The 25,983-nt window shown below is 34.9% G+C and overlaps 1 protein-coding gene across 7 annotated transcripts in view; it reads right to left on the bottom strand.

The window, feature by feature from the left end:
* Positions 1 to 25,983, bottom strand: part of EPHA6 (EPH receptor A6) — an 856,998-nt gene that overhangs the window by 135,495 nt on the left and 695,520 nt on the right. For 5 of the 7 annotated variants that reach the window (XM_027077585.2, XM_027077586.2, XM_027077588.2 and 2 more), the window contains one exon: positions 18,489 to 18,614. The exons of the other annotated variants lie outside the window; for them this stretch is intronic. In XM_027077585.2, coding sequence (XP_026933386.1) covers positions 18,489 to 18,614 — 126 coding nt within the window. The remainder of the gene's footprint in view (positions 1 to 18,488; positions 18,615 to 25,983) is intronic. 7 annotated transcript variants of the gene reach the window in all.

The raw sequence follows: 25,983 nt of genomic DNA, 5'->3' as shown, positions 1-25,983 counted from the left end.
ATCCAACTTTTTTTTTTTAGTGCCTACTATATATAAGTACTTTTCTAGTTTCTGAAGAAACACAATCAATACCAGGTCCTTGCTCTCATGGAGTGTATAGTGAAAAGGAGAACGGAAATAGGTAAACAGTCAATTACTATAAAGGGCTAATGTTTCATACCCTCCTTTTAGAACTTGCTTTACTTATTGTCTTGTTTGCTGCAGAATTAAAATCTACACTGCTTGGCAATAAATTCCTTCACAATCTCTTCTCTGCCTTTGTTCTAGTGTCATCTTTTACCTCCCACTAGTTCCCTAACTCCTGGTTTTCAAATTATCTAGGGGACTCATAATTCATGAAGTTGGCTTTACTTGTACCTCCCTGTCTTCCTTGGAAGACTGCCTTCTCACTGTTTCCACTTGGTAAAATCATATACTTAAAAAAGAAAAAGTAGAACTTAAATACTGTCTCCACTGTCAATTCTATTAATCACTTTCCCTTTTAGGAAGAACTGATTGTTTACTTTCTCCTCCTTTTATATCTTAATCAAGTGTATGTGATACACTTATGGTATGGAATCGGTATTTGCTGTGTAGGTGTCTGCCTCCCTCTATAAAATGCCCTGGAGATCAGGAAGTGTGCTTAGTTCTTCTCAGTAAATTCACTATTGAGCACAGAATTAGGCACCTAATAGGTACTCAATTTCATTTTTTTAAAATGCAATGCCAGAAGGAACACATATAAAGATGTTCTTTATGACTGATTCTAGACCAAGAAAAGAGTTATTGAAATTACAGGATGGCAAATCAATAAATTTTAAATTATTTTCATTGTAAAATATATGGTTTTGAAGAAAGAAAACTTCAAAATTTAGCTCTGCTACCTATTCACTTCATGATCTTGGACAAGTTATTTTTGTTCTTTCAGTTTTTGCATTTAAAAAATGAGCATAATATTATATGGTTTTCAAAGAATTAGATGAGACAACATAATTAGCACAGTGTCTGGCAATAGTTGGCACTTAAAAATGTTGGTGTACATTTACTTTCCTTCCTTTCTGTGCACAATTATCCGCTTTCCCCTTATTATAGTTGCCCACTATGTAAGAAAAAGTTTTACAAAAGTGGATCATTTCCATATTTTATTATAGTTTGATATGGACATGAAAATTCTTTTATATCCTATGGCAAAGTAAAAATCACCACTAGTTACATGTTTTATATAATACAGTAAATTCTCAGTTTTGGCACTGAAATTCTTATGTCTCAGGCAAATTGGGATAGTTGGTTACCTTACACCTTGTGTGCTCTGCACAGTGCAATTAGAAGTTGTGGGATTAGTATTAGATAATATGATATTAAAGACTTTTCCACTTTGGGCAAGTGACTTTTCATAACTCACGCTACTGCCTGTCTCTTCATTCATGTATATTTGTATATTACATATTATTACATAATAATAACACTTCCTCTATTGTGTGAGAAGTGAGATTAAATGAGAAAATGTGTTTAAAACACAGGGAATAGTACATTATACTAAATACTGAATCACCCAATAACAACTTAAAGAATGAATGGATAAATGCAAATATCATATCCTACCTTACTGGCTTGATGTTAAGTCCTAAACTAAGAAGTGGTTTTCAGAGTTAAAAAGGTTCATAACCAAAAATGGCTATGTCAGTATATTTAGGAGCTTTCTTGATGGCCTCAGAAGTCTACTTAAATCCTACACACCTGAAATTGACAGGTTTGAAGTTGTTAAAGAACAAGATGGTTTCTCCTAGAGTAAAATAATCAAAATGGGTATTTTATTACTTTAAATGACACACTATAATACATAGTTTCTTTGGAATAGCTTCTGTAGGAAATAGATTCTTATCCCCATTAACAAGCTATGCTGTCTTTTGTACTCTACACATTTGTACCTGAAACGTGTTTTTTTGCTTAATTTGGAGTTGGTTTTAACCTTAAATCTATTTGAAATTCCTGAATCTACATGATGACTCTGTTGATTTGGTTCCATGTTTTCTCTTAGTTTCTTTATTTTATTTTTTAAATTTAGAAGCCATCCAAATGCTCTGAAAAATGATGAAGAATAAATTATTTTACCCAATGATAAAATCGCTGAGCAGAAATTAGGAGGAGGGACTACATTTGTGAAATCTGTAGCATTTCTTCATCTAGATTTGTTTCAGAGTAAATAAAAGGTGTGAGGTTTGAGAAATGAGACGTAATTTTCCTGCCAGTTCCAGAGAACAGTGGCATACCATCTGCATCAATTAACTTCAGTAATATTCAGTGCTATCCTGCCTACTGAAAATTACCATATGGGAAAAAAGACTTCTCTGTAATTAGACATGTCTTGTTGACAATGAAAGTTACTGCCAATGATGCCTAATGTTAGATTTTGTTTTCACTCTAAGACACTAACCATATTGCAAAATTTTAATAACATATGAATTTTTAAGAGTGGCTCTCTTGTTTTTTTTATTACATCCATATTTACAAAAGTGTTATGACAATGATAAAATTAAAGGTACGTGTTTTAAAATGATCTGGTTTATGACTTTTTGCTTTCAACTATAGTGAAATGATTGATTATACACCAATCAATTATTTAATTACCACTAGGTAGGAAGGAACAAAATGCATCAGAGCATTCTCATGACTTGAAATACTATGTAATACCTAAGTTCAAAACTGAATTAAACCATGTGACAAATAAATAATTTTATGCTGCCTTTGTTCTTGTTTTATTTTCTGTGAAACACTTTTGTGTAGGTAATTTAAAAATAGATACTACATCTAAGTCAGCACATATGTAATGAATGGCTAACTTTAAAAAATAAGTTTTTCAATATGCCATGCACTATTCTAAGGGTTTTACAGGTGTGACCTCATTTAACCCTCATACCAACCCCTGTGGTGAGGATAAATACTAGTTCAGTTTAACAGCTCAGATTACGGATGCACTGAGAGTTTAAGCAACTTGCCCAAGGATGCACAGTGAGCAACTGGCAGAGCCAAGACTTGAATGCAGGAGATCTAGCTCCAGGGTCTGAGTTCTTGACCATCTTCTGATACCCCCAAATGATACTTGGGTCTCCACTAGTAATTTGAAGACATAAAGCATTACCCTAAATATCTGTGCCTCATCTTAGAAACACATTCTGGAAACGCATTATGGACTGGGCACTGTGTTGCTCCCAAAGATGTTTTGTCCTTGAGAAGTTGCAGGATTTTAAGGTTTTATTTATTTATTTATTTATTTATTTATTTAGAGACAGAGACGATGCAGGGGGCGGAGGGGCAGAGAGAGGGATACAGAGAATTCCAAGCAGGCTCTGCACTGTCTGCATGGAGCCTGATGAGGGGATTGAACTCAGGAAAACCACAAGATCATGACATATGCCAATACCAAGAGTCAGATGCTTATCCAACTGAGCCACCCAGGCACCCTGAGAAGTTCTTGGATTTTAAAGCCTCATAAATCTCTATAATATTCTATATAAACAGGCAATACAGGCTAAGGAAACTTGCTGGAAAAAAACCTTTAGATTTTGCTTTCCCCATTCTTAAGCATCAACTGATGATAATAATGCTGAGGATCCTTCAAGGAAATATTTTAAGAGAGTCTTGAAGATTTTGAGAGAAGGTAGCATATTTTCCAGTAGTGTTTCAAATGGTATCCTTTATTTCTGGTTTCATAAGTGTCTTATGGTTATACAACTAATCAAAAATTCAGCGTTTTGGTCTTTTGTACCATTTGCTAATCAAAAGAAAATCAACACAAAATCTAAAAATAAAGCAAATGTCCAGAGAGGACAGATTTAATTCTAGCTACATAGGTTATTTATGGTGAGATTTTTAACAACGGAGAAAGTATTTCTTAAATGAAACACATATATAAGTTAAACTACCAACTACTTTCCTTTTTCCCTTCCAGGAAAGTTACTACTTATTTTTGGGCCTTTTCTGTAATTCTTATAAGGAGTTTAATTTAAAAAAAAAAAAGAAAGTTCAGTTTTGCTAATTAAACTTTCTTTTAAGACCTCTGTGAACCCAACTATGAAAACCCTACGTTGTGCCACGGGCACCTTCCACTGTGCTTTGTCCTACAAGGCAAAAGAATGCTGCGATGTGACAAGTTTTATAACAGGGTTGGTCTATCCCCACTTATTTATGTTCACAAGTGGCCCAGCAGCCCATGAGGCCATGCATACAGCCCTCTGGGAGAGGAAAAGACATTTGAGCAGCTCAGTTACTTATCATGTTTCCAATTAAGGTGTAAACACAAAGACACAGCAATTCCAACCGACACAGAAATTAAACACTAATTCACGTGGAGACCCAGTTAATTTAGCAAGCTGTATAAAGTTTTTTTTCAGAATTTCTCTTTGTGAAAAGAAAATGATTCCGGGATGAATCTTTTGAAAGTGTTGATAGTTTCTTTGAATAGCATCAAAAAAGAGGACACAATTTGTAATAATAAAACATGAGGATCTCTAGGGAGTAGACATATATTCTCAACTGAGAATTTAAACAGCCATATAAATAAGGTCCAGATTTTTAAGATTCAAACTTCTTAAATTATATTAAGATAAAAGTCGCATTTATGCCAATAAGAATGTATAATAACTAAGGTCAAAAGCTAATAGTATTTAAAGATTCTGAAAATAGTAAAAAAACACTAGTAAAGTAGAAGTAAAAAGAACTAGTAAAAAATGTGGAGATTACTTAAAGACTTAATATCTTTCATGTTTTTCTCGGAAAAGAATAGAAATTCTCTTTTTTTTCCATTTTCTATATGAGTGTATATATATATATAATTTATATATATTTATATATATTTATATATATAAAATATATATATATATTTATATATATAAAATATATATATATATTTATATATATATCCATTTTCTATATGAGTGTATATATATATATAATTTATATATATTTATATATACTCATATAATCTATATGAGTGTATATATATATAATTTATTGTCAAATTGGTTTCCATACAACATCCAATGCTCATCCCAACAGGTGCCCTCCTCAATGCACATCACCCACTCTCCCCTCTCTCCCACCCTCTGTAAACCCTCGGTTTGTTTTCAGTATTTAAGAGTCTCTTATGGTTTGCCTCCTTCCCTCACTGTAACTTTTTTTCCCCCTTCCCCTCCCCTATGGTCTTCTGCTAAGTTTCTCAGGATCCATATATGAGTGAAAACATATGGTATCTGTCTTTCTCTGACTGACTTATTTCACTTAGCATAATACTCTCCATTTCATCCATGTTGCTACAAATGGCCAGATTTCATTCTTTCTAATTGCCAAGTAGTATTCCATTGTACGTATAAACCACATCTTCTTTATCCATTTGTCAGTTGATGGACATTTAGGTTCTTTCCGTAATTTGGCTACTGCTGAAAGTGCTACTATAAATATTAGGGTGCAAGTGCCCCTATGCATCAGCACTCCTGTATCCCTTGGGTAAATTCCTAGCAGTGCTATTGCTGGGTGATAGGGTATTTCTATTTTTAATTTTTTGAAGAACCTCCACACTGTTTTCCAGAGTGGCTGCACCAGTTTGTATTCCCACCAACAGTGAAAGAGGGTTCCCATTTCTCCACATCTTCGCCAGCATCTATAGTCTCCTAATTTCTTCATTTTAGCCACTTAGACTGTTGGGAGGTGGAATCTCAGTATGGTTTCGATTTGTATTTCCCTGATGAGGAGTAATGTTGAGCATCTTTTCATGTGCCTGTTGGCCATCTGGATGTCTTCTTTAGAGAAGTGTCTATTCATGTCCTCTGCCCATTTCTTCACTGGATTATTTGTTTTTCGGGTGTGGAGTTTGGTGAGTTCTTTATAGATTTTGGATACTAGCCCTGTGTCTGATATGTCATTTGCAAATATCTTTTCCCATTCCATCAGTTGCCTTTTAGTTTTGTTGATTGTTTCCTTTGCAGTGCAGAAGCTTTTTGTCTTCATGAGGTCCCAATAGTTCATTTTTGCTTTTAATTCCCTTGCCTTTGGAGATGTGTCAAGTAAGAAATTGCTGCAGCTGAGGTCAGAGAGGTTTTTTCCTGCTTTCTCCTCTAAGGTTTTGATGGTTTCCTGTCTCACATTCAGGTTCTTCATCCACATTGAGTTTCTTTTTGTGAACAGTGTGAGAAAGTGGTCTAGTTTCATTCTTCTGCATGTTGCTATCCAGTTCTCCCAGCACCATTTGTTAAAGAGACGGTCTTTTTTCCAATGGATATTCTTTCCTGCTTTGTCAAAGATTAGTTGGCCATACATTTGTGGGTCCAATTCTGGAGTCTCTATTCTTTTCCATTGGTGTATGTGTCTGTTTTTGTGCCAATACCATTCTTTGTTGATGATTCATCTCGGTAGTAGAGGCTGAAGTCTGGGATTGTGATGTCTCCTGCTTTGGTCTTCTTCTTCAAAATTACTTTGGCTATTTGGGGCCTTTTGTGGTTCCACACAAATTTTAGGATTGCTTTTTCTAGCTTCAAGAAGAATGCTGGTGCAATTTTGATCGGGATTGCATTTAATGTGTAGATTGCTTTGGGTAATATTCACATTTTAACAATATTTATTCTTCTAATCCATGAGTATGGAATATTTTTCCATTTCTTTGTATCTTCTTAAATTTCCTTCATAATCTTTCTGTAGTTTTCAGCATACAGATCTTTTACATCTTTGGTTAGGTGTATTCCTAGGTATTATATGATTCTTGTTGCAGTTATGAATGGGATCAGTTTGTCTTTCTGTTGCTTCATTATTGGTGTATGAAAATGCAACTGATCTGTACATTAATTTTGTATCCTGTGACTTTGATGAATTTGTGTATCAGTTCTAGCAGACTTTTGGTGAAGTCTATCAGGTTTTCCATGTATAGTATCATGTCATCTGCAAAAAGTGAAAGCTTGACTTCATCTTTGCGAATTTTGATGCATTTGATTTCCTTTTGTTGTCTGATTGCTGATGCTAGAACTTCCAACACTATGTTAAGCAACAGCAGTGAGAGTGGACATCCCTGTCGTGTTCCTTTCTCAGGAGGAAAGCTCTCAGTTTTTCCCCACTGAGGATGGTATTAGCTGTGGGCTTTTCATAAATGGCTTTTATGATGTTTAAGTATGTTCCTTCTATCCTGACTTTCTCCAGGGTCTTTATTAAGAAAGGATGCTGAATTTTGTCAAATGCTTTTTCTGCATCGATTGACAGGATCATATGGTTATCTTTTCTTTTATTAATGTGATGTATCACATTGATTGACTTGTGAGTATTGAACCAGCCCTGCAGCCCAGGAATGAATCCCACTTGATCATGGTAAATAATTCTTTTATATGCTGTTGAATTCGATTTGCTAGTATCTTGTTGAGAATTTTTGCATTCATATTCATCAGGGATATTGGCCTGTAGCTCTCTCTTTTTGCTGGGTCTCTGTCTGGTTTGGGAATCAAAGCAATGCTGGCTTCATAGAATGAGTCCGGAAGTTTTCCCTACCTTTCTAATTTTTGGAACAGCTTGAGAAGGATAGGTATTATCCTGCTTTAAATGTCTGGTAGAATTCCCCAGAGATTTTTGATAACTAACTCAATTTCTTCACTAGTTATGGGTCTGTTCAAATTTTCTATTTCTTCCCATTTGAGTTTTGGAAGTGCATGGGTGTTTAGAAATTTGTTCATTTCTGCCAGGTTGTGCAGTTTATTGGCATATAATTTTTCATACTATTCCCTGATAATTGCTTGTATTCCTGAGGGATTTGTTGTAATAATTCCATTTTCATTCATGATTTTATCTATTTGGGTCCTTTCTCTTTTCTTTTTGAGAAGTCTGGCTAGAGGTTTATCAATTTTGTTTATTTTTTCATAAAACCAAGTCTTGGTTTAATTGACCTGCTCTACTATTTTTTAGATTCTATATTGCTTATTTATTATTTCTCTTCTTCTTCTGGGTTTGGGGTGTCTTTGCTATTCTGCTTCTAGTTCCTTTAGGTGTACTGTTAGATTTTGTATTTGGGATTTTTCTTGTTTCTTGAGATAGCCCTGGATTGCAATGTATTTTCCTCTCAGGACTGCCTTACTGCATCCTAAAGCGTTTGGATTGTATTATCATTTTCATTTGTTTCCATATATTTAAATTTCTTCTCTAATTGCGTGGTTGACCCATTCATTCTTTAGTAGGATGTTCTTTAGCCTCCATGCTTTTGGAGGCTCTCCAGACTTTTCTCTGTGGTTGATTTCAAGTTTCATAGCATTGTGATATGAAAGTGTGCATGGTATGATCTCAGTTATTTTACACTTATTAAGGGCTGTTTTGTGACCCAGTATGTGATCTACCTTGGAGAATGTTCCATGTGCACTTGGGAAGAGTGCACATGAGCAATTTTCCGTTGCTTTGGGGTATAGAGTTCTAAATATATTTGTCAAGTTCATCTGATCCAATATATCATTCAGGGCCCTTGTTTCTTTATTGATTCTCTGTCTATATGATCTACCCATTGTTGTAAGTGAAGTATTAAAGTCCCCTGCATTTACCACATTCTTATCAATGAGGTTGCTTATGTTTGTGATTGTTTTATATATTTGGGTGTGCCGCATTTGGTGCTTAGACATTTATAATTGTTATTTCTTCCTGATGGATAGACCCTGTAATTATTATATAATGCCCTTCTTCATCTCTTGTTGCAGCCTTTAAATTAAAGTCTAGTTTGTCTGATATAAGTATGGCTACTCTGCCTTTTTTTTTGGACTTCCAGTAGCATGATAGATAGTTCTCCATCCCCTCACTTTCAATCTGAAGGTGTCCTCAGGTCTAAAATGAGTCTCTTGTAGACAGCACATAGATGGGTCTTGTTTTTTTATCCATTCTGATACCCTATGTCTTTTGGTTGGAGCATTTAGTCCATTTACATTCAGTGTTATTACTGAAAGATATGGGTTAGAGTCATTGTGATATCTGTAGAGGTTTCATGCTTGTAGTGGTGTCTCTGGTACTTTGTGGTTCTTGCAACTTTTCACTCACAGAGTCCCCCTTAGGATCTCTTGTAGGGCTGGTTAGTGGTGATGAATCCCTTCTGTTTTTGTTTGTTGGCGAAAACCTTTATCTCTCCTTCTATTCTGAATGACAGACTTGCTGGGTAAAGGATTCTTGGTTGCATATTTTTTTCTGTTAATCACATTGAAGATTTCCTGCCATTCCTTTCTGGCCTGCCAAGTTTCAGTAGATAAGTCTGCTACTACCCTCATGTGTCTACCTTTGTATGTTAAGGTCCGTTTATCCCTAGCTGCTTTCAGAATTCTCTCTTTATCCTTGTATTTTGTCAGTTTCACTATGATATGTCATGCAGAAGATCTATTGAAGTTATGTCTGAAGGGAGTTCTCTGTGCCTCTTGGATTTCAATGCCTGTTTCCTTTCCCAGATCGGGGAAGTTCTCAGCTATGATTTGTTCAAGTACACCTTTAGTCCCTTTTTCTCTCTCTTCTGGATTTCCTATGATATGGATATTGTTCCATTTGATTGCATCACTTAGTTCTCTAATTCTCCCCTAGTACTCCTGGATTTTTTTCTCTCTCTTTTTCTTAGCCTACTCTTTTTTCCATAATTTTACCTTCTAATTCACCTATTCTCTCTTCTGCCTCTTCAATCCATGCTGTGATCGCCTCCATTTTATTTTGCACCTCATTTATAGCATTTTTAATTCATCATGACTATTTTTTAGTCCCTTGATCTCCATAGCAATAGATTCTCTGCTGTCCTCTATGCTTTTTTCAAGCCCAGCAATTAATTTTATGACTATTATTCTAAATTCTTGTTCAGTTATATTGGTTAAATTGGTTTTGATAAATTAATTAGCTGTTGCTATTTCCTGGAATTTCTTTTGAGGAGAATTCTTCTGTTTTGTCATTTTGGCGAGTTTTCTGTCCCTTATGTGTTCTAAAAGCTTGTTGTGTGCTCTGCACCTGCCAGCACTGCTATATTAAATGATGGTCATACACTGTCCAGGGCCTGGCCATTCAGGAGGTATTTTTTTGGGAGATTGTTACTTGTTCTTTGTTGTTGTGACTTTGGCTATTTTATTACCCTACTCGTAGTGACATTTTGGACCCTCCACCAGGTGTGCTTTGATTTGTTCCTTGGAGTAGCCCTGCTAAGTTCTGTGGTTCAGGTCATGCAGATTGTTATGTTAATCCTCAAATTAGTTTCCTAGGTGTGCAAGATGGTTTCCTAGGTGTGCAGATGGATAGTGTTGATCTGGCTGCATTTCAGAGAGGATAGATGCAAAAAAACTTCCATGCTGTTCTGCCATCTTGGCCCCTCCCCTTGAAATTCTCTTTATGAATGTTCAAGAATTTGATATCAAATGCATCTTGCGGCTCTATTTTTAAAATTTTTCTTTTAAATGCACTGTCGATTTTACACGAGGATAATGATGTTCATTTATGTCAACTACACATAACTCTCTAAAACATTGAGTTTATAAGAACCTAGGATTCTTCATTTATGGATTTCAAGGTGTCCAGAGACCTCCTGAAATTGTATGCACATATTTACATATATGATCATATGTCTATTTTCTTGGTGAAGAGTCTGTTATTTTTGACCAAGAAACAGTATAATCCATTAGAAATCTGAGTCCATGACCTGTATTACAACATCAGGACTCTATAGGAGGCCTTAAATTCATAAATTCTGCAATTGATTAAAGGTTTCATAAACTGGATATTATTTGAAAGTTTGAATTATACCTTCAATTTTGTATATGCTCCCATCCTGAGTTTTCTTATCCCATGTGGGATAAGAAACATCTTCACATTGTCTTCTGTAAGTTTTTAATTATTTTTAACCTGTTGCGTAATTTTCCTCAGTAAGTCAAAGAACCGTGCTCTTTGGAACCAACTGACTTGAAGCCATAGAGGAAGCAGACTAAACACACATAGACATTATCCGGCCAGCCCCTCTTGCACAGGTTTTGAAACTATCAGTATATCCCAAAAAGTGTTTTTAAATAACCATCTAACATAGCAATAAGAGTGTGCAGATATTTTAAAGGGGTAGTTTATTGGGGATATGACTAGAAATACAATTACTCATATCACTTTCCTTGTGCTTCTCTTGGCTGGGAGTGGTCTCTGTCATTTATCAGTGACTCTCTTTTCTCTATGCCACTCCTCAGTCCTGAGATAGAATACTCTTGTTCTCCTGCCCATTCCTGCCCCAGATTTCCCATGCCAGTTTTTTAATAGTTGCAGTTCTGCAGCGTTTCCTTCTGAAGCTTGCAGATGCACAAACTTTCGAGGAGGAGGGTTCTCTGGGGAGAACCATATAAAATAAGTACTGAGTAGGGGCTATTGGGTCCTAGGTGGAATCACACAAATGTCAAGGAACAAAGAATCCAGGAGTTAGGAATCCAGATGAAAGTTTTTCTTTTTTAACCATAGTTCATGTTTTGAATAATTTATTCAGGATTTTACTTTGTATGCTTAATCCAGTTTTTCCTATACCCTTTATAATTAGCTTTTGGTTTGAGTGGGCACATGCAAATACTGATTCACACACACCTCACTCAAGGTAATTGGCAACATTCTCAGCTGCAGAAATGTATAAAATATACATCCTTTCATTAAAGAGCTTTTCTCCTCTTAAAAGTCTCTTACTTAAAAAGTAAACCACTGTCTCTTATCTTCTATGCATATTTATTACAACAATATTTTGTTAAAGATAAAATAAGGTCAATTGTCATCTATACTACATAAAAATATGAAAAGAATAATCATCCTCAGAACTATAGCCAATATAAATTATTTTGTCAGAAATGATTAATTTTGAAATATCAAATTATGGATCTCAAGCAAAGTTACTGACCTTTTTTAGAATGCCTGAACATATAAAAAATGAGATGGTTTACTTTGATTTTTCTGAACTGCAGTTCAATTGTATTTAAAAGTTATATACTTTCCTACTGTTGATTTTCCTTGGCATACTGAGTTCATGCCAATTTTCCTTAACTTACATATATTCTTTCAAAGTCTGCCACTTAGTCTTATATATTTGTGTTACTGCTTTTCTTCAGTCCTCTGTATGCATCAAAACTGATATTATATTCACTAGCTCTGAGAATCTCTGCAGCTTCAACTTTATTTATCATTCCTAACTTATTTCTACCATCTAAACTATATGCCTTCTGAATAAAAATTTTTTGCCTGAATAATAGTGCATGTAATATTTGCCCTGACTCCATATCAGATAGGATTTCACATGAAATATGGAAAGGAAAATATTGATAATCATGGTTAATGGATTTTGAATACATTTTAATATTGGCTTAGCTCTGTAAGTCCTTTGCTATAGAAATGGTCTACTTAGATCTGTTGTTAGTGTATAGAAAATCGGACTGTGAATTCATTTCCTAACATTGCTAGTCAGGGGGCACTCATGAGGATATGAAAAAGTCTGGCTATCTGAGTAGAAGGCTCATTCAAATCTTTTTTCAAAGGGTAAAAAAATAATAGTAAACATTATTTTAGTTATATATTTAGTGACTGCAAATCTGGTGTTTGGGTCCCATATGTTCGTATTTCTCCTGCTATCTGTTTCAGTGTAAGCAGAGGAGTCTCGTGGGATTGATTCACTCCATCTTTGCCATTTACTTTGAACCTAACACATGGAAGGCAATGAAGAGAAGCTCAGGTAAAAATGTCAAAAGAGGTGTTTTATATATAGCATTGTATTTAAAGCACTAGCAGACAAACTGAGATGGTGTTTCAGAAGAACAGTCCCTCAACAACTGAAGAGCTTCCAAGATTAACCACAAAGGAAGTATTAGGAAGATCTTGAACAATGATTTCTTTCAGAATTTATCTATTTCTAAATCCCTCATGCTGCCTGTTTCCTTTGTTTTCTCTTTCATAGACTTTGGTTATAATTGATAAATCTTGTTAGTTTAAAGCGTATGTTTGAGTTTGGTCTTGAATCATGTGTGTGTGTGTGTGTGTGTGTGTATAATTAAGTAAATATTATATATATATGTGTGTGTGTATAATGTGTATATGCATATAAATATTATATATAGTAAATTATATATATTTACATATAAATATATATGTAATATTTACCTAATTAAAGAAAAATACAGTCTCCCACAACTGACTAAAAACTGCTAAAATATGTAACCTAGAATTTCGATGATCTAAACCTACTAACCTAGGTTATTATTTTATGAGTAAATATTAGATAATGAGTATGCTTTTATATTTTATAAGTAGGTCTAGTTTTTAAGACACATTGTAATGTCTGGATCTTAGTGTAAATTTAAGATACTACACGATGTCAGATAGTTATTGCTGTGCAGTGACAGAAAGAATAAATCAGGAAACGTCCATATATTATCCTATCATTGTAACTGTGTAATTTTATTTCTCAATAACTTTATTATGCTGGTTTTATTTGTATATGCTATATGTATGAAATCACCAAAAACATAAAGGGTTTGGGTAGAGGCAGAGTCTGTCATATGATAAGCCACAAATCTAAGACCCTATTTGTAATCAGTGCTCTGTGACAGATAAAAATGTTCCATCCTACTTTCAGATACTGTATGCCTACAGAATTAAATCAAAGAAATAACTTGATGGAGGCACCTGGCTTGCTCAGTTGTTTAAGCATCCAACTTCAGCTCAGGTCATGATCTCGCAGTCTGTGAGTTCTAGCTCCATGTCGGGCTCTGTGCTGACAGCTCAGAGCCTGGAGCCTGCTGCGGATTCTATGTGTTTTTCTCTCTCTCTGCCCCTCCTCTGTTCATGCTCTATCTCTCTCTCTCTCTTGAAAATAAATAAACATTAAAAAATTAAAAAAAAGAAATAACTACATGTATTAAAGAGGACAATTTATTTCCATTTTAGAGTACGTGACTGATTATACATTTAGAAAGGGGGCATTACTTCTTTTCAGAGAGGTAGAATTTGATTCTAATTTTTTAAAGTTTATGTATTTTTCAGAGAGAGAGCGAGAGAGCGAGAGAGAGAAAGAATTAGTGGGAGAGGGGCAGAGAGAGAGAGGAGGACAGAGGATCTGAAGCAGGCTCTGTGTTCACAGCAGAGAGCCAGATGAAGGGCTTGAATTCATGAACTCTGAGATCGCGACCTGAGCTGAAGTCAGCCCTTAACTAACTAAGCCACCCAGGTGCCCCAAATTTGACTTTAATAAGGAGGCATACAGCAGGGGAAGACTTTGCATTAAAAAATATAATATCAGTTCTGCCATTCTACCTTCTCCTCTCTCAGCTTCCTTCTCTCTTCTATTTCCTTCTCTCCTCTTGTCTCTTCTTCTCTCCTGTGACTTTTCTTACTTTATTGAGTAACTACTGCTGGAAAGGCACTGCATCAAAGAATATTACTGGGTGATCAAAAATAATGAAATCTTGCCATTTGCAACAATGTATCTAGATGGAACTAGAGTGTAAGTGAAATAAGTGTGTCAAAGACAAATATCATATGATTTCATTCATATGTGGAATTTAAGAAACAAAAGAGATGAACATAGGGGAAGGGAAAGAAAAATAAGATAAAAACAGGGAGGGAGGCAAACCATAAGAGACTCTTAACTATAGAGAACAAACTGAGGGTTGCTGGAGGAGAGGTTGGGGGGGGATTGGGCTAAACGGGTGATGGGCATTAAGGAGGGCACTTGTTGGGATAAGCAGTGGGTGTTATACATAAGTGATGAATCACTAAATTCTACCCCTGAAACCAGTACTACACTATATGTTAATTAACTTGAATTTAAATAAATTTAAAAAAAGAAAGAAAATAAATATATGAATATACTTGCTATTTAATTTTCAGTCAATTAGTTTCTGGCATTTTTCTCTATTTGGAACTAAGAAAGATAACTCTTTACTACGACCTTTCTAGAAATAAAAAAGGTCATATAGACAGTATAAACAATTGACAATAGTTAAATAAATACTGATTTTAGGCTTGTCTGCTTTCTGGGTCTCATAATTAAATGATTCATTGCAGTTAGTGCAAAAATAAGTACTATAGGGGCACCTGGGTGGCTCAGTGGGTTGAGTCCCACTCCTGGTTTTGGCTCAGGTCATGATCTCACAGTTCATGAGTGCAACTCCCCCATTGGGCTCTGCGCTGACAGAGCAGAGCCTGCTTGGTATTCCCTCTCTCACTCGTTACCCCTCCCGTGTGTGTGTGTGTGCTCTCTGTCTCTCTCTCAAATTAAATAAATAGACTTAAAAAAATAAGTACTATATAAACACTGTTCCTTGATAGCATAGTGTGACATGAATACAAATAAATGATTTTATAAGAAACATCATCGTGTATCTCATTTAAATTCGATTAAGATAAGTAACTGGGAACTAAATTAGCACCATCATTAGAACAGGCTTTGTGATTTCCTTGAATCACATAGCTAATGTCTTTTGAGACCCTCAAAGTACTGTGACAAAGAATCAATTGGGATAAAGCAAATTGATTGCTGCCCAGTCGCCATCAAACATTGGCCAACTGTTCAAAGTGCCACGGTACAGGTCAAGGGAGGAACTATTTTCTTGATGATGTCTTAAACCTAACGGGTGATGAGTTCATTTATTAGATAGCAAAGAAATACTTTTAAAAAATATGAAAGAATAAAAACTCATGATTACTACTTCATTCTCCTTTACACAAAATTATAAAGGAAATTCTCGGGAAATAACCTATAGATGAATGCAAGAGGATAAAAATTACCTTTGAAATTGTAGCAGTCATTACTGAATAGTGCCAGAGGAAATGCACAGGGATCACTTATCAAAGTGATATAAGACAGGAAAAGTGAGTTGAGTTAATTTCAGTTTGAGGGAGCAGGAACAAGTTTAGATCTATAAATTTTTTATGAAGCAATTTTGTTACACCTGATTTGTATGTAAGTCATGGAAACTGAACTGAGTTTTCTTTCCTATGAAAGCTGGAGGCAAATTTGGCTTAAAGCCTAGAAGAACAGAGTGCTAGAGTGTTCTTTCAGATCTCTCTCTAGAAAGTTGCTTCTGTGTATGTGCTATAGAAACATCATCTTTCTTCTATTATTCTCAGTGGCTAAATGACAAGGGTTATTTATTTATTTATTTTTAGCAGTAATGCTGAATAATTCAAGTTACTTCTGAACTTTGTAATGTCATTTCTGCCAAACATACCTAAATCCACTGAGATTTGTCATTAAGAGTTAAGGATTAAGCTATTAAACTACAAATCATCCATTCCTCAATTCTAATCACTGAGATATTAATAATATATGTGAAAACTGCCTTTTTATATTTGCAGCTCTGAGAGCTTAGCTTACATAGATTTTTATTTTGTGTCTTTTGCAACACCCCCATCACCACCAACAGTAAGAATAGTAACATTTCTGAGCAACTGATACCATTTTTGTTTCTAAAGAGGAAAAAAAAGTGGCACTCATTAGAATTAAAACTGCTAGCTTTAAATTCATGTAGTTTTGGTTCCTACTGTATCAGTGGCATTGCTGGCCACAAAGCCTCCAACCATATCGGTAATTGTCCAATGATAAAACCAAACGACATCAAAGCATATTTACGATTTGCTATTTTGTATGTTTTAATTAAGAAGGCAAGGGTAATTGAAGAGCAACAGAAAAATAGAAATGTAATACTGTTAGGCCTTGTTGGTATAATATTGTTAAGAAAAGCAAGAAATGTGCGTGTTGGAATTTTGTTTTTATTGGATTTCCTAGTGTCTTCAAACATTCCCAGGATTGGTTGGCTGGGCCAGCCCTCCTGAATACATTGATGTCATCACCATAATTTGTGGCACAATTATGACTAAAAAACAGCAGAATTACACTAATTAAAAAAAATGTTTTTGATACAGCAGGGAGAGGGGCAGAAGGCGAAAGAAAGAGAATCTTAAGCAGGCTCCACACCCAGTGGGGGGCTGACGTGGGCTGGATCTCATGAACTATGAGATCATGACTTGAGTCAGAATCAAGTCACTTAAGAAACTGAGCCACCAAGGTGCCCCTAGAATTACAATAAATAAAGCTCCAAGGGGCGCTTGGGTAGCTCAGTTGGTTAAGGGTCCGACTCTTGATTTCAGCTCAGGTCATGATCTCATGGTTGTGAGATTGAGGCCCATGACGTGCCCACTGGGCGTGGAGCCTGCTTAAGATTCTCTCTCTCCCTCGCCCTCTGCTTCTCTCTCTCAAAAAACAAAACAAAACAAAACTCCAAGAATCAATACCCTAATTCTATTTCTCTAAGACACATATAAAATATAAAGTGGGTTTATATCTTTTATACAACAGAAGAAGGTAGCTTGATATTTTATAAATTGACAGGGAAAAAAACAATTTGTTTCTGAAATAATATCATGGATAATCCAGAAAGTGATTTACTAAACTTTGAAATTTCATTTCATTTCATTTCATTTCATTTCATTTCATTTCATTTTTAAAAGTATTTTTTACCAATTTTTTTTAATGTTTATTCATTTTGTGAGACAGACACAGAGAGTGAGTGGGGAAGGGACAGAGAGAGGAAGAGGCACAGAATCTGAAGCAGGCTCCAGGCTCTGAGCTGTCAGCACAGAGCCTGACAAGGGGCTCAAACTCATGAGCCACGAGATCATGCCCTGAGCTGAAGTCAGATGCTTCACCAAACTGAGCCACCCAGGAGCCCCTGAAATTGCATTTTAAAATTTTCGATTTCCGGGGTGCCTGCCTGGCTCAGTCAGTTAGACATCCAGCTCTTGATTTTGGTTCAGGCCGTGATCTCATGGTTGGTAGGATCAAGCCCTGGAGTGCTGTCAGCATAGAGCCTGTGCTCCTCTCTCACTTGCTCTCTGTTTCTCTGTGTCTCAAAATAAATAAATAAACATGAAGAAAAATGCTCAATTCCCTGTATTTTCTTTCTTTCATTGATAAAATACAGCTTTGGTCAGACTGACATGTTTAAGGGGAAACTGTGCATTAATTTTCTTTTTCAAAAAAGTTCTTCAAGTTTCAAATTTGCTACTTTCTGGCTTTTCTTCCAATCATTTCTCTTTAGTAAAATTAAACTTTAATTAAATCTCTATAAACTTGTGCAAACATGGAATTGCCTGTCAATAATGCTGTTTTTAATTCTCTTTTCTAGTGAATTCCAAGTGGCAAAGTAGCTCCACTTTATCTTATTTTTATTCTTGAGTTATAAAATTTGAGATCTGAAGCTCTAGTCCTTATTTATGTAAAAATTATTCTAGAGGAGGCAGCAGCAGTATGCTAACTGGGTGTTCAGGTTACAGATCTGTCTTCCACTTCCTTTTACCACTTTCACGGCATTAGATATTATAAATGTGGTCCCTGGATTAAAGAAAGGTCACTTGTATTTTCTTTCAACAATATATCTTAGAAATATTTATTTCTGTATTGTGTATCTTTCAGTTGTGAGCACAGTCCTGTGCTGTATATGGTGGCAGAAAACTTCACCTGAAATACCTACCAGCAGGAATCCTGGGGGGCAGAGATCCTCCCCCTGGCACTGGATGCGGGGCCTGGATGCTATTTAAAAACCCTGCCCTCAGGAAGCTGGGGCAAAACGCCTCCACCCCAATGGCCGGGAAGGATCCTTTCAAGAGATAAAAATGGACATTAATCAAAATCTATTTGTGGAAAAGCTGTTGATCATTTAACTGGGGAAAAAATCCTATCATTAATAAAAACATCAAACCTTACAAGGAAGCTATAAAATTAAAAGGAATGAATGCATTTTTATTCATAATTAAAAAAAAATCAACTTAGGTTTTGAAAAGAAAGTACTCTTAACTAGTTACAATCCCAAAAGATGTACAAGTAGTAGAATGTGAAGATAAAATTTCTAAACCTACATTTGACAAAGCAGATATAAATAAAAGTCACTGAGGTTGTCTATTTGCAGAGTCGTCCACATGAGTGACAGACATGCAGGAGACAGCCACAGCGGGATCTGAGATCAAAGCTGCACTGGAAGAAGCAGTGTTTTGCTTTAGGTCTATCAGCAGTGGTGCTTAAAATGAGGAAAGCTTTTACAGCACCCAGCAATTATATATGTTTTTGAAATAGCGGTAAGGAAATCCATATCCACAATTCTTAATTTGTTACACCTTTCTATTAGGGAGAAGACAGAGCTTTCAAAGGTAGAACCACACGCTTTTTCACTTTTAAGAAGGCTACTGTGAAGCAAAAAAACCCAACAGGAAACCACTTGGAAGTTTATTCATAAGATTATATCATGAATTGTGAATAAAAGAATGTCAGAGCTGGAAAAGACATCATAGCTCATCCAGTCAAAAAATTCTCATTTATAGACTAGCAAACTAAGGCATGAAAAAGGGAAGTGATGTCACTTAGGTGGCAGACTCCTAGGACAAAATCTTCCCAGTGTAGATTAAAAATAAATAATGAGCCATTTCCTATTTGGGAGATTGCTATTCTCTGAATATGAATCAGAAACCCTTCAGTTTGGAATAACAGCATTATAATTTGGTATCTCAATGACCTGAAAGACACTAAAATCATTCAGTAGAAAATTTAATATACATGCACTATCAGTGCATGGGCAGTACTGGTAATTGATATGGTATATCTAAGTTTAATCACAGTAACACTCTAAAAGCAAGTTACACTGATGGTTATAAGGAATGCACATCATTTGGGGCCCCTGAAGCTCCAATCAGGCCCAGCAGTTTTCAAATAAAGAGACCTTGAATCAATCCTCTCAGGCTCAGTTTTAGCAAGTCTTACATTTTTGAAGAGACTTCACTCTGTTCCTTGACACAAATTTCACACCTAAAATATGTTAAAATTCATAGCCTCTTTGAAATCTGACCAGGATTAAAGGGACCTGGTATAACACATTCTATACAACTTGCTTCTACAGAGAGAGCTGATGCTAAAGAAAAGCCAGGATTTCTTAGATCTTTAGAAATGCTTAGAAAACGAAGTTACAATGTATATTTTAATGGGTGAGGCCTATTTATTGTGTATTGGAATAAAGAAAGCATGGAAAGAAAATCAAATGCTGTAATTAAGCTGGTTTTGCTGTTGATTTTATGAGGCTTTAGTGGAAAGGTCCAGCAGAGTTTGAATCCCTTAAACATGAAGAGATGTGGCTAAAGTGCCAAGCAGTAGTTCTGAGGGAACTTTTGATGAACAATGAATCTAATTTCTCCTTTGCTATTACATGGGGTGTATATATCATTGAGCACAAATATTTCCTCATGTACAATGTTTCCCATGCAAGGCATTTTCCACGTTGCAATGTTTCAACACTGTCTGAGAAAGTACCCATCACCAGGGAGCATTACTGAATACCAGGTAGAGACAATTATATATTTATACTGTATTCTTAAAGTTACAAAAGAAGTGGTGATTTTACAACAGAGAAAATAATTATAAGAAATTCAGATTTTATTATAGGCGGTAAAAACAGAAATATTCCAATTCTAGATGATTATGGACTTATTGAAGCCAAGTGATAAGAAGTTTGGTTCAAGAATATGAGATTGTAGGGGCACCTGGGTGGCTCAATTGGTTAAGTTGGTTAATTTCAGCTCAGGTCATGATCTCATGGTTCGTTCAGTTTGAGTCCAGGGCAGAGCCTGCTTGCCATTCTCTCTTTCTCCCTCTCTCTGCCCCTCCCCTGCTTGTGTGCACACTCTCGCTCAAAAGCAAACAAACGAACAAACAAACAAACTTAGAAAAAAGAATACTAGATTGTAAAAAAAAAAAAAAACAAAAAACCAAAGAACATAATCATGCACAGGAAAGGAAAAAAAATATAAATGCAATTATCTCAAAAGAAATTTTGAGAAAAACAAAAGTGTGTAGAGCAGACTTTAAATAATTTTAATATGCTTCAGATTTAGAGATTTTTATCTTTCTTTTTATTATTTTGCCATATTATGTGAAATTGTTAACTTAGAAAAGATGTCCATTATTTTAACTCCTTGAAAGAAACAAAATACAAATATTATTTTATTGCTATGATTACATTGATTACTATTTCTATTGTTGTGACAGCCTGTCATATTTAATAGCAGCTTTCATTTTCCTAAACCTGCTGCATCATTCATAATGGCTTTGTGATATTTCTTTACTGTGGGTTAAAAGGTCTTTCATTTATTGTGGCATTTCTTCCTTAAGGGACTGTCATTTTTTAATATATGAAACAAACAGAAAAGCTGGTGTACATGAATACGTATTCAATTGAAATATGATATTATGTGATAATAATGCCTTATCAGTTTCCTCCTTAGGGTCAGTCATGTCAATAGAGATTGCATGAAACATTATAGCTCTGTTTTCACAATTGAATAATGAAGCTGAATTTATTTGTTATAATTCCCTTATCTCTTAATCTACAAGAAATTAAGTTCAGGAACCTTCTGGGATTTGATATGAAGTAATTTTAGTCTGGTTTGCTCTACTGCTTAAGTTGCTGGCCCTCGCTGTCTTTATTTATTTTTTTTTTAATACGTAATTGTAGCAAAGAAAAAAGAGAGACATCAACCAAGAAATACACTCTTAACTATACTGAACAAACTGATGGCTATCAGAGGGGAGGTGGGTGGGGCGACGGGTGAAATAGGTGATGGGGATTAAGGAGTGCACTTGTGATGAACACTGGGTGTTGTATGGAAGTGTTGAATCACTGTATTGTACACCTGAAACTAATATTACACTGTATGTAAACTATAGTGGATTTAAAAACAAACAAAACAACAACAACAACAAAATAAATAAGCAATTGTGGAACTTATTAATTATATTGTAGTTAAAGAATGAACAACATCAAACACCTGTAGCAGGATAAATATAAATGTCCATCAGTATTTTGTTTTTACGTGCATTCAACAGACTCTTTGTCAATATAAATTAGATTTTCATTTGATGAAAGTATTCCTTTAGCCACTACAAATATGAAATATAAGATGTGTCACTTCACACATGCTTTTCTAAATCTCAAACAAGTGAGTTTCCAATTTGTTAGTGATCTGGAGTCGGTGAGTTAAAGAGACACCAGGATAGGACACTAGCATTATATTATCTCTAATATAGAGTTACCAGATAATCAGGTGTCCTGTATTTTCATTTGCTAACTCTGGCAACACTACTCAAATATAATTCCAAACACTTCTGAGTATCACACTAACAAAAGACACTATTAACTACTGGTATAAGGTAAATTAACATAAGTTACTCGCTGCAGGAGTTAATTTATCCGTCCTTCAGTAGTTCAGTGGTTGTCAAGGTTGCTTAGGGAGTACTGCAAATTATGACTGGGTTAAGACATTATTTAGTGAGTGAGGGTCCGCATGTGAACTAAAGGCATCGCAATAACTGGTATACCCACTGCACAAAGGAGCATTTCCCTCAAAATGCTAGTAACACCACTGAGAAACATTGTCTGAGCGTAAACCATCCTTAAAATAATGGTTGCTAGTAACCACAGCGTAAAAAAAAGCAGAAGTTGACATGGCCTGAATTTTGACATCTGGTCTGATCAATTAATGGAGGATTCTGATTGCCCACATTATCTGAAAGTAATGTGGTCTATAGAGTAACCAGTTTTCAGCGAGTTATAGTAAAATATATTTAACACTTAAACCAAATGAAACAAAATTTTATTTTGATATTGCAGTGATCTCTTTGAAATAACTTTACATTGGACATTCAATATCATTAAGAATTTGTGTAAAAAGTTGACTATGACTTTAAACTCTATGCCTTAATTTCCTTATACGTAAAGTGAAAATAACAATTGACCCTACCTCATGGGGCTGCTTGTAAGGGTTAAAGTAAATAATCATAAATATAAGACAATATCCTTAAATCGTCCTAATTTCTTTTTTAAAAAAGAAATCTCTTTGGGTGAGAAACCGAGGTAGGCTGATTAAATTTTCTAATGCAGAACTACTGCCCTCCACCATTCACATACACAAAAACCGAACAGATAAAAATCTCTTCTTTGAAGATCATGCATCAGTAATTTAATTTTGTCTGAAAAATTTAATAAAGGAAATATCCCTATAATAATGAATTTTTTTCAGATGTGGCTACTTCAAATCGTCCCCATCTTGTTTTGTTTTTGCAGATACACATTTTGACCTATGTGTAGAAAAAGAACACCTAGACGCAGTTAAATACAGTTTAGAATTGTAAACTGGAAATATATGCACCCATGTGTATTAAATAAATTGTAAATAAAATGTATTCATAATACTCCCCATGTATAATGCTCAACATTTTTATTGTTAGAGGTGTATACTCAGAGAATTTTGGAGAATGCTTGTTTAAACAATAAAACAGTGAGAAAAATGCTGAAGTATTTATGAAGGAAAACATTTACTTCAAGAGCTTTAACAATTAGGGCAAGACCTTGATTTCACCTGGCCTCAGGCAGTCATCCCAGAAGCCATGTTGTTCCTTATACAGTGGTTCTCAACCTTGTGTATACATTAGAAAATAGGTAGTCAAGGTCCAAGCAAACACACAGAACACACAGAAAACGGAAAAGCCACGTCTCCAACTGCTAAAAAGAGCTCTTTGTCAACTATAATGTGATGCAAGGATGATCTACACTGATACAAAAAGAAATCACAAAAAGTCCTAAATATGTAGCATCTCGTGTATATTGTGCATGTGTGGTATGAATATTATTTGAAATTAAGTGTCAAAATAAGCTGAACTTAATCATCAGATCCTATAGTGATACATTTTATGCTGTTAGTATATAAAATGAATATTATGTCAAAATAATTTTATTCCTTTTGTATTTTGTGTTTTATAATAATATAAAAGGTAACAAAGTATATCTGAATAAATATATAACATAAACAAATTAGTATTCACATAGTAGAGAGTTTTGGCTCAAACATGTCTACTGAAAAAGGAATGACTAAAATTTTGGAGAGTTGAGAATTGAGTATGTATGCATCAGAGTAGAGATCCTTTCTTCAGCCTTAAGTATCCAGTATTCAGTTCTTTAACAGGCATATGGTAGCTACTACATGACTGTGTGGTTTAGGTTAATGATGGTACCTCTGAGCTACAGTGTGAATGAGCAAAGTTCAATGATGACATAGTCTGTTAAACCAAAGGCTATCTCAAGTGCTATTTTTCTTGAGGAATTCTCACTTCAGAACGTTCAAAGATTCTCTACTCGTTCTCTATTTATACATATGCCTGCCTATCCATCTGTATGTCTATCTACCTGCTGTTTGTCTACCTGTCCATTCCACTCATCCTGCGTCAGAAAGTGTGTTTCCTTCCAGTCCTAGTGTATCTCATGTTTTCTTTCCTGTGTGCCTCTCTTCTATTTCTGTTCCAAAAATTTATAGAGTACACATTCTCTCTCCTACCAAGAGAAGTACAAACTAAACAAAACAAAACCATAAGCTCATTGTTTGTTTGAACATATGCTTACTAATATTTTGTGATGGTGGTTGAAGGCTCAGACTCTAAGAGTTATATGACCATTGAAGGAAGACCAGAAACAGTAAGAAGCCATTTTCAAAAAAGGCATTTAAAGAATACATTTTTTTTTACTCCAAAGAAATCTTTAATTCTCTTTACTTAATAACATGCAGGAAAAACTAAGCTGCTGTGCCTAGTTTGGTGGAGAAAAGATACCTGCCTCATCGTGGTGTAGTAGGTGGGCCAGCTGGGACCCCAACATTGTCTGCTTTAACTTGATCAGAAGTTGCACAGAGTAGGGTTTCAATAAAGGCAAATGGAATAAGTGGATTGAAAAAATGATTAGATGAAAAGTAATAAATTGCTCCTTCGGCAAATATCTTGCGAGGATCTAAAGGAGTACTGAGCCTGTTCAACTGCTTCCTAGGCCAACAGCCTAGATGAGACCTAATTATCAATTAGGCCTAACATGTGAAAGGGAACTATTACATTCATAAATAACTCATTCATACACTTATTCATTTGTTCAGTAAATATTTTGAAGCACCTATTTTTTTTGTTTGTTTTGTTTTTGTTTGGCACTACAACATACATTTCTAGTACAAAAAGAGGAAATCAATTTTTGATAGGATACTGTTATTTTCAGGAAATGATTCTAACTAAGCTAAGCCAAAGTTACAATTACAAAATCTTTTTATTTCCTAAATTATTATAAATGGAAATATGCCTACAACTAAATTCATGTTTTCCTCTTTAGCTAGCTACACAGCTAATCTCCATGAAGATTCTGCAGCACCAAATACAATTAAAGATCATGCAACCATTACTGTTTGTTTTTGGCTTTTTTTTAATCCTTCAGGTCACTGCAATATGAATTTTATAGATTTATCATCCTGTTGTTGTTCAATAGGTCACAATAAAAGTATTGAAGCAAAAAGGGTAGTTTCATGGCTGGATTTTTATGAGTTATTTCTGCAATGCTTTTAAAAAGAAATTTGTAGCTTTCCTTGAGTTATTTTTAAACTTTTAGGATATGCATAATAAAATTATGGTGGTTGTATTTTTTTAAAGCTAGCATTAACAAAGAGAATTAAGATATTCTGAAGCTGACCAAAAAAAGACATTTATTAAAGTATTTTTAAATTTATATTTAAAGTAGACATTCTCTGACTCTTTAAAAACAAATGTTTTAAATGTCTGGAGTTTCCTTATCTGTAAAATGATGAACTTGGACTAGCACTTAGCCGAATTTCCTTTAAGTTCTAAAAATCTGTTTACATAATTTTTATGCCATTTGTTACATTGAATTATATTTTCCCCAAATACGGATTATGTCCAGTGGTCTTACCTATGTTTGTATGTGGTGGGACTTGGAATCTTAATTATTAAAAAACTGTCCTGACTAAATTTGCAATATGCCAACACATTCATCAGTTTTTTGAAAATGCCTAGGCTTGAGACCAGAATTTTGATTCTATCATTCACCAGCTGATTCATCTAGGGTAAATTATTTAGCTTCTCTGATAATTTCTTCATCTGAA

The sequence above is a fragment of the Acinonyx jubatus genome, chromosome C2 (genome assembly GCF_027475565.1).
Source record: "Acinonyx jubatus isolate Ajub_Pintada_27869175 chromosome C2, VMU_Ajub_asm_v1.0, whole genome shotgun sequence".
Classification (NCBI taxonomy): Eukaryota; Metazoa; Chordata; class Mammalia; order Carnivora; family Felidae; genus Acinonyx; species Acinonyx jubatus.
The sequence above is the reverse complement of the archived record's forward strand: the minus strand, read 5'-3'. Positions and strand labels throughout refer to the sequence as shown.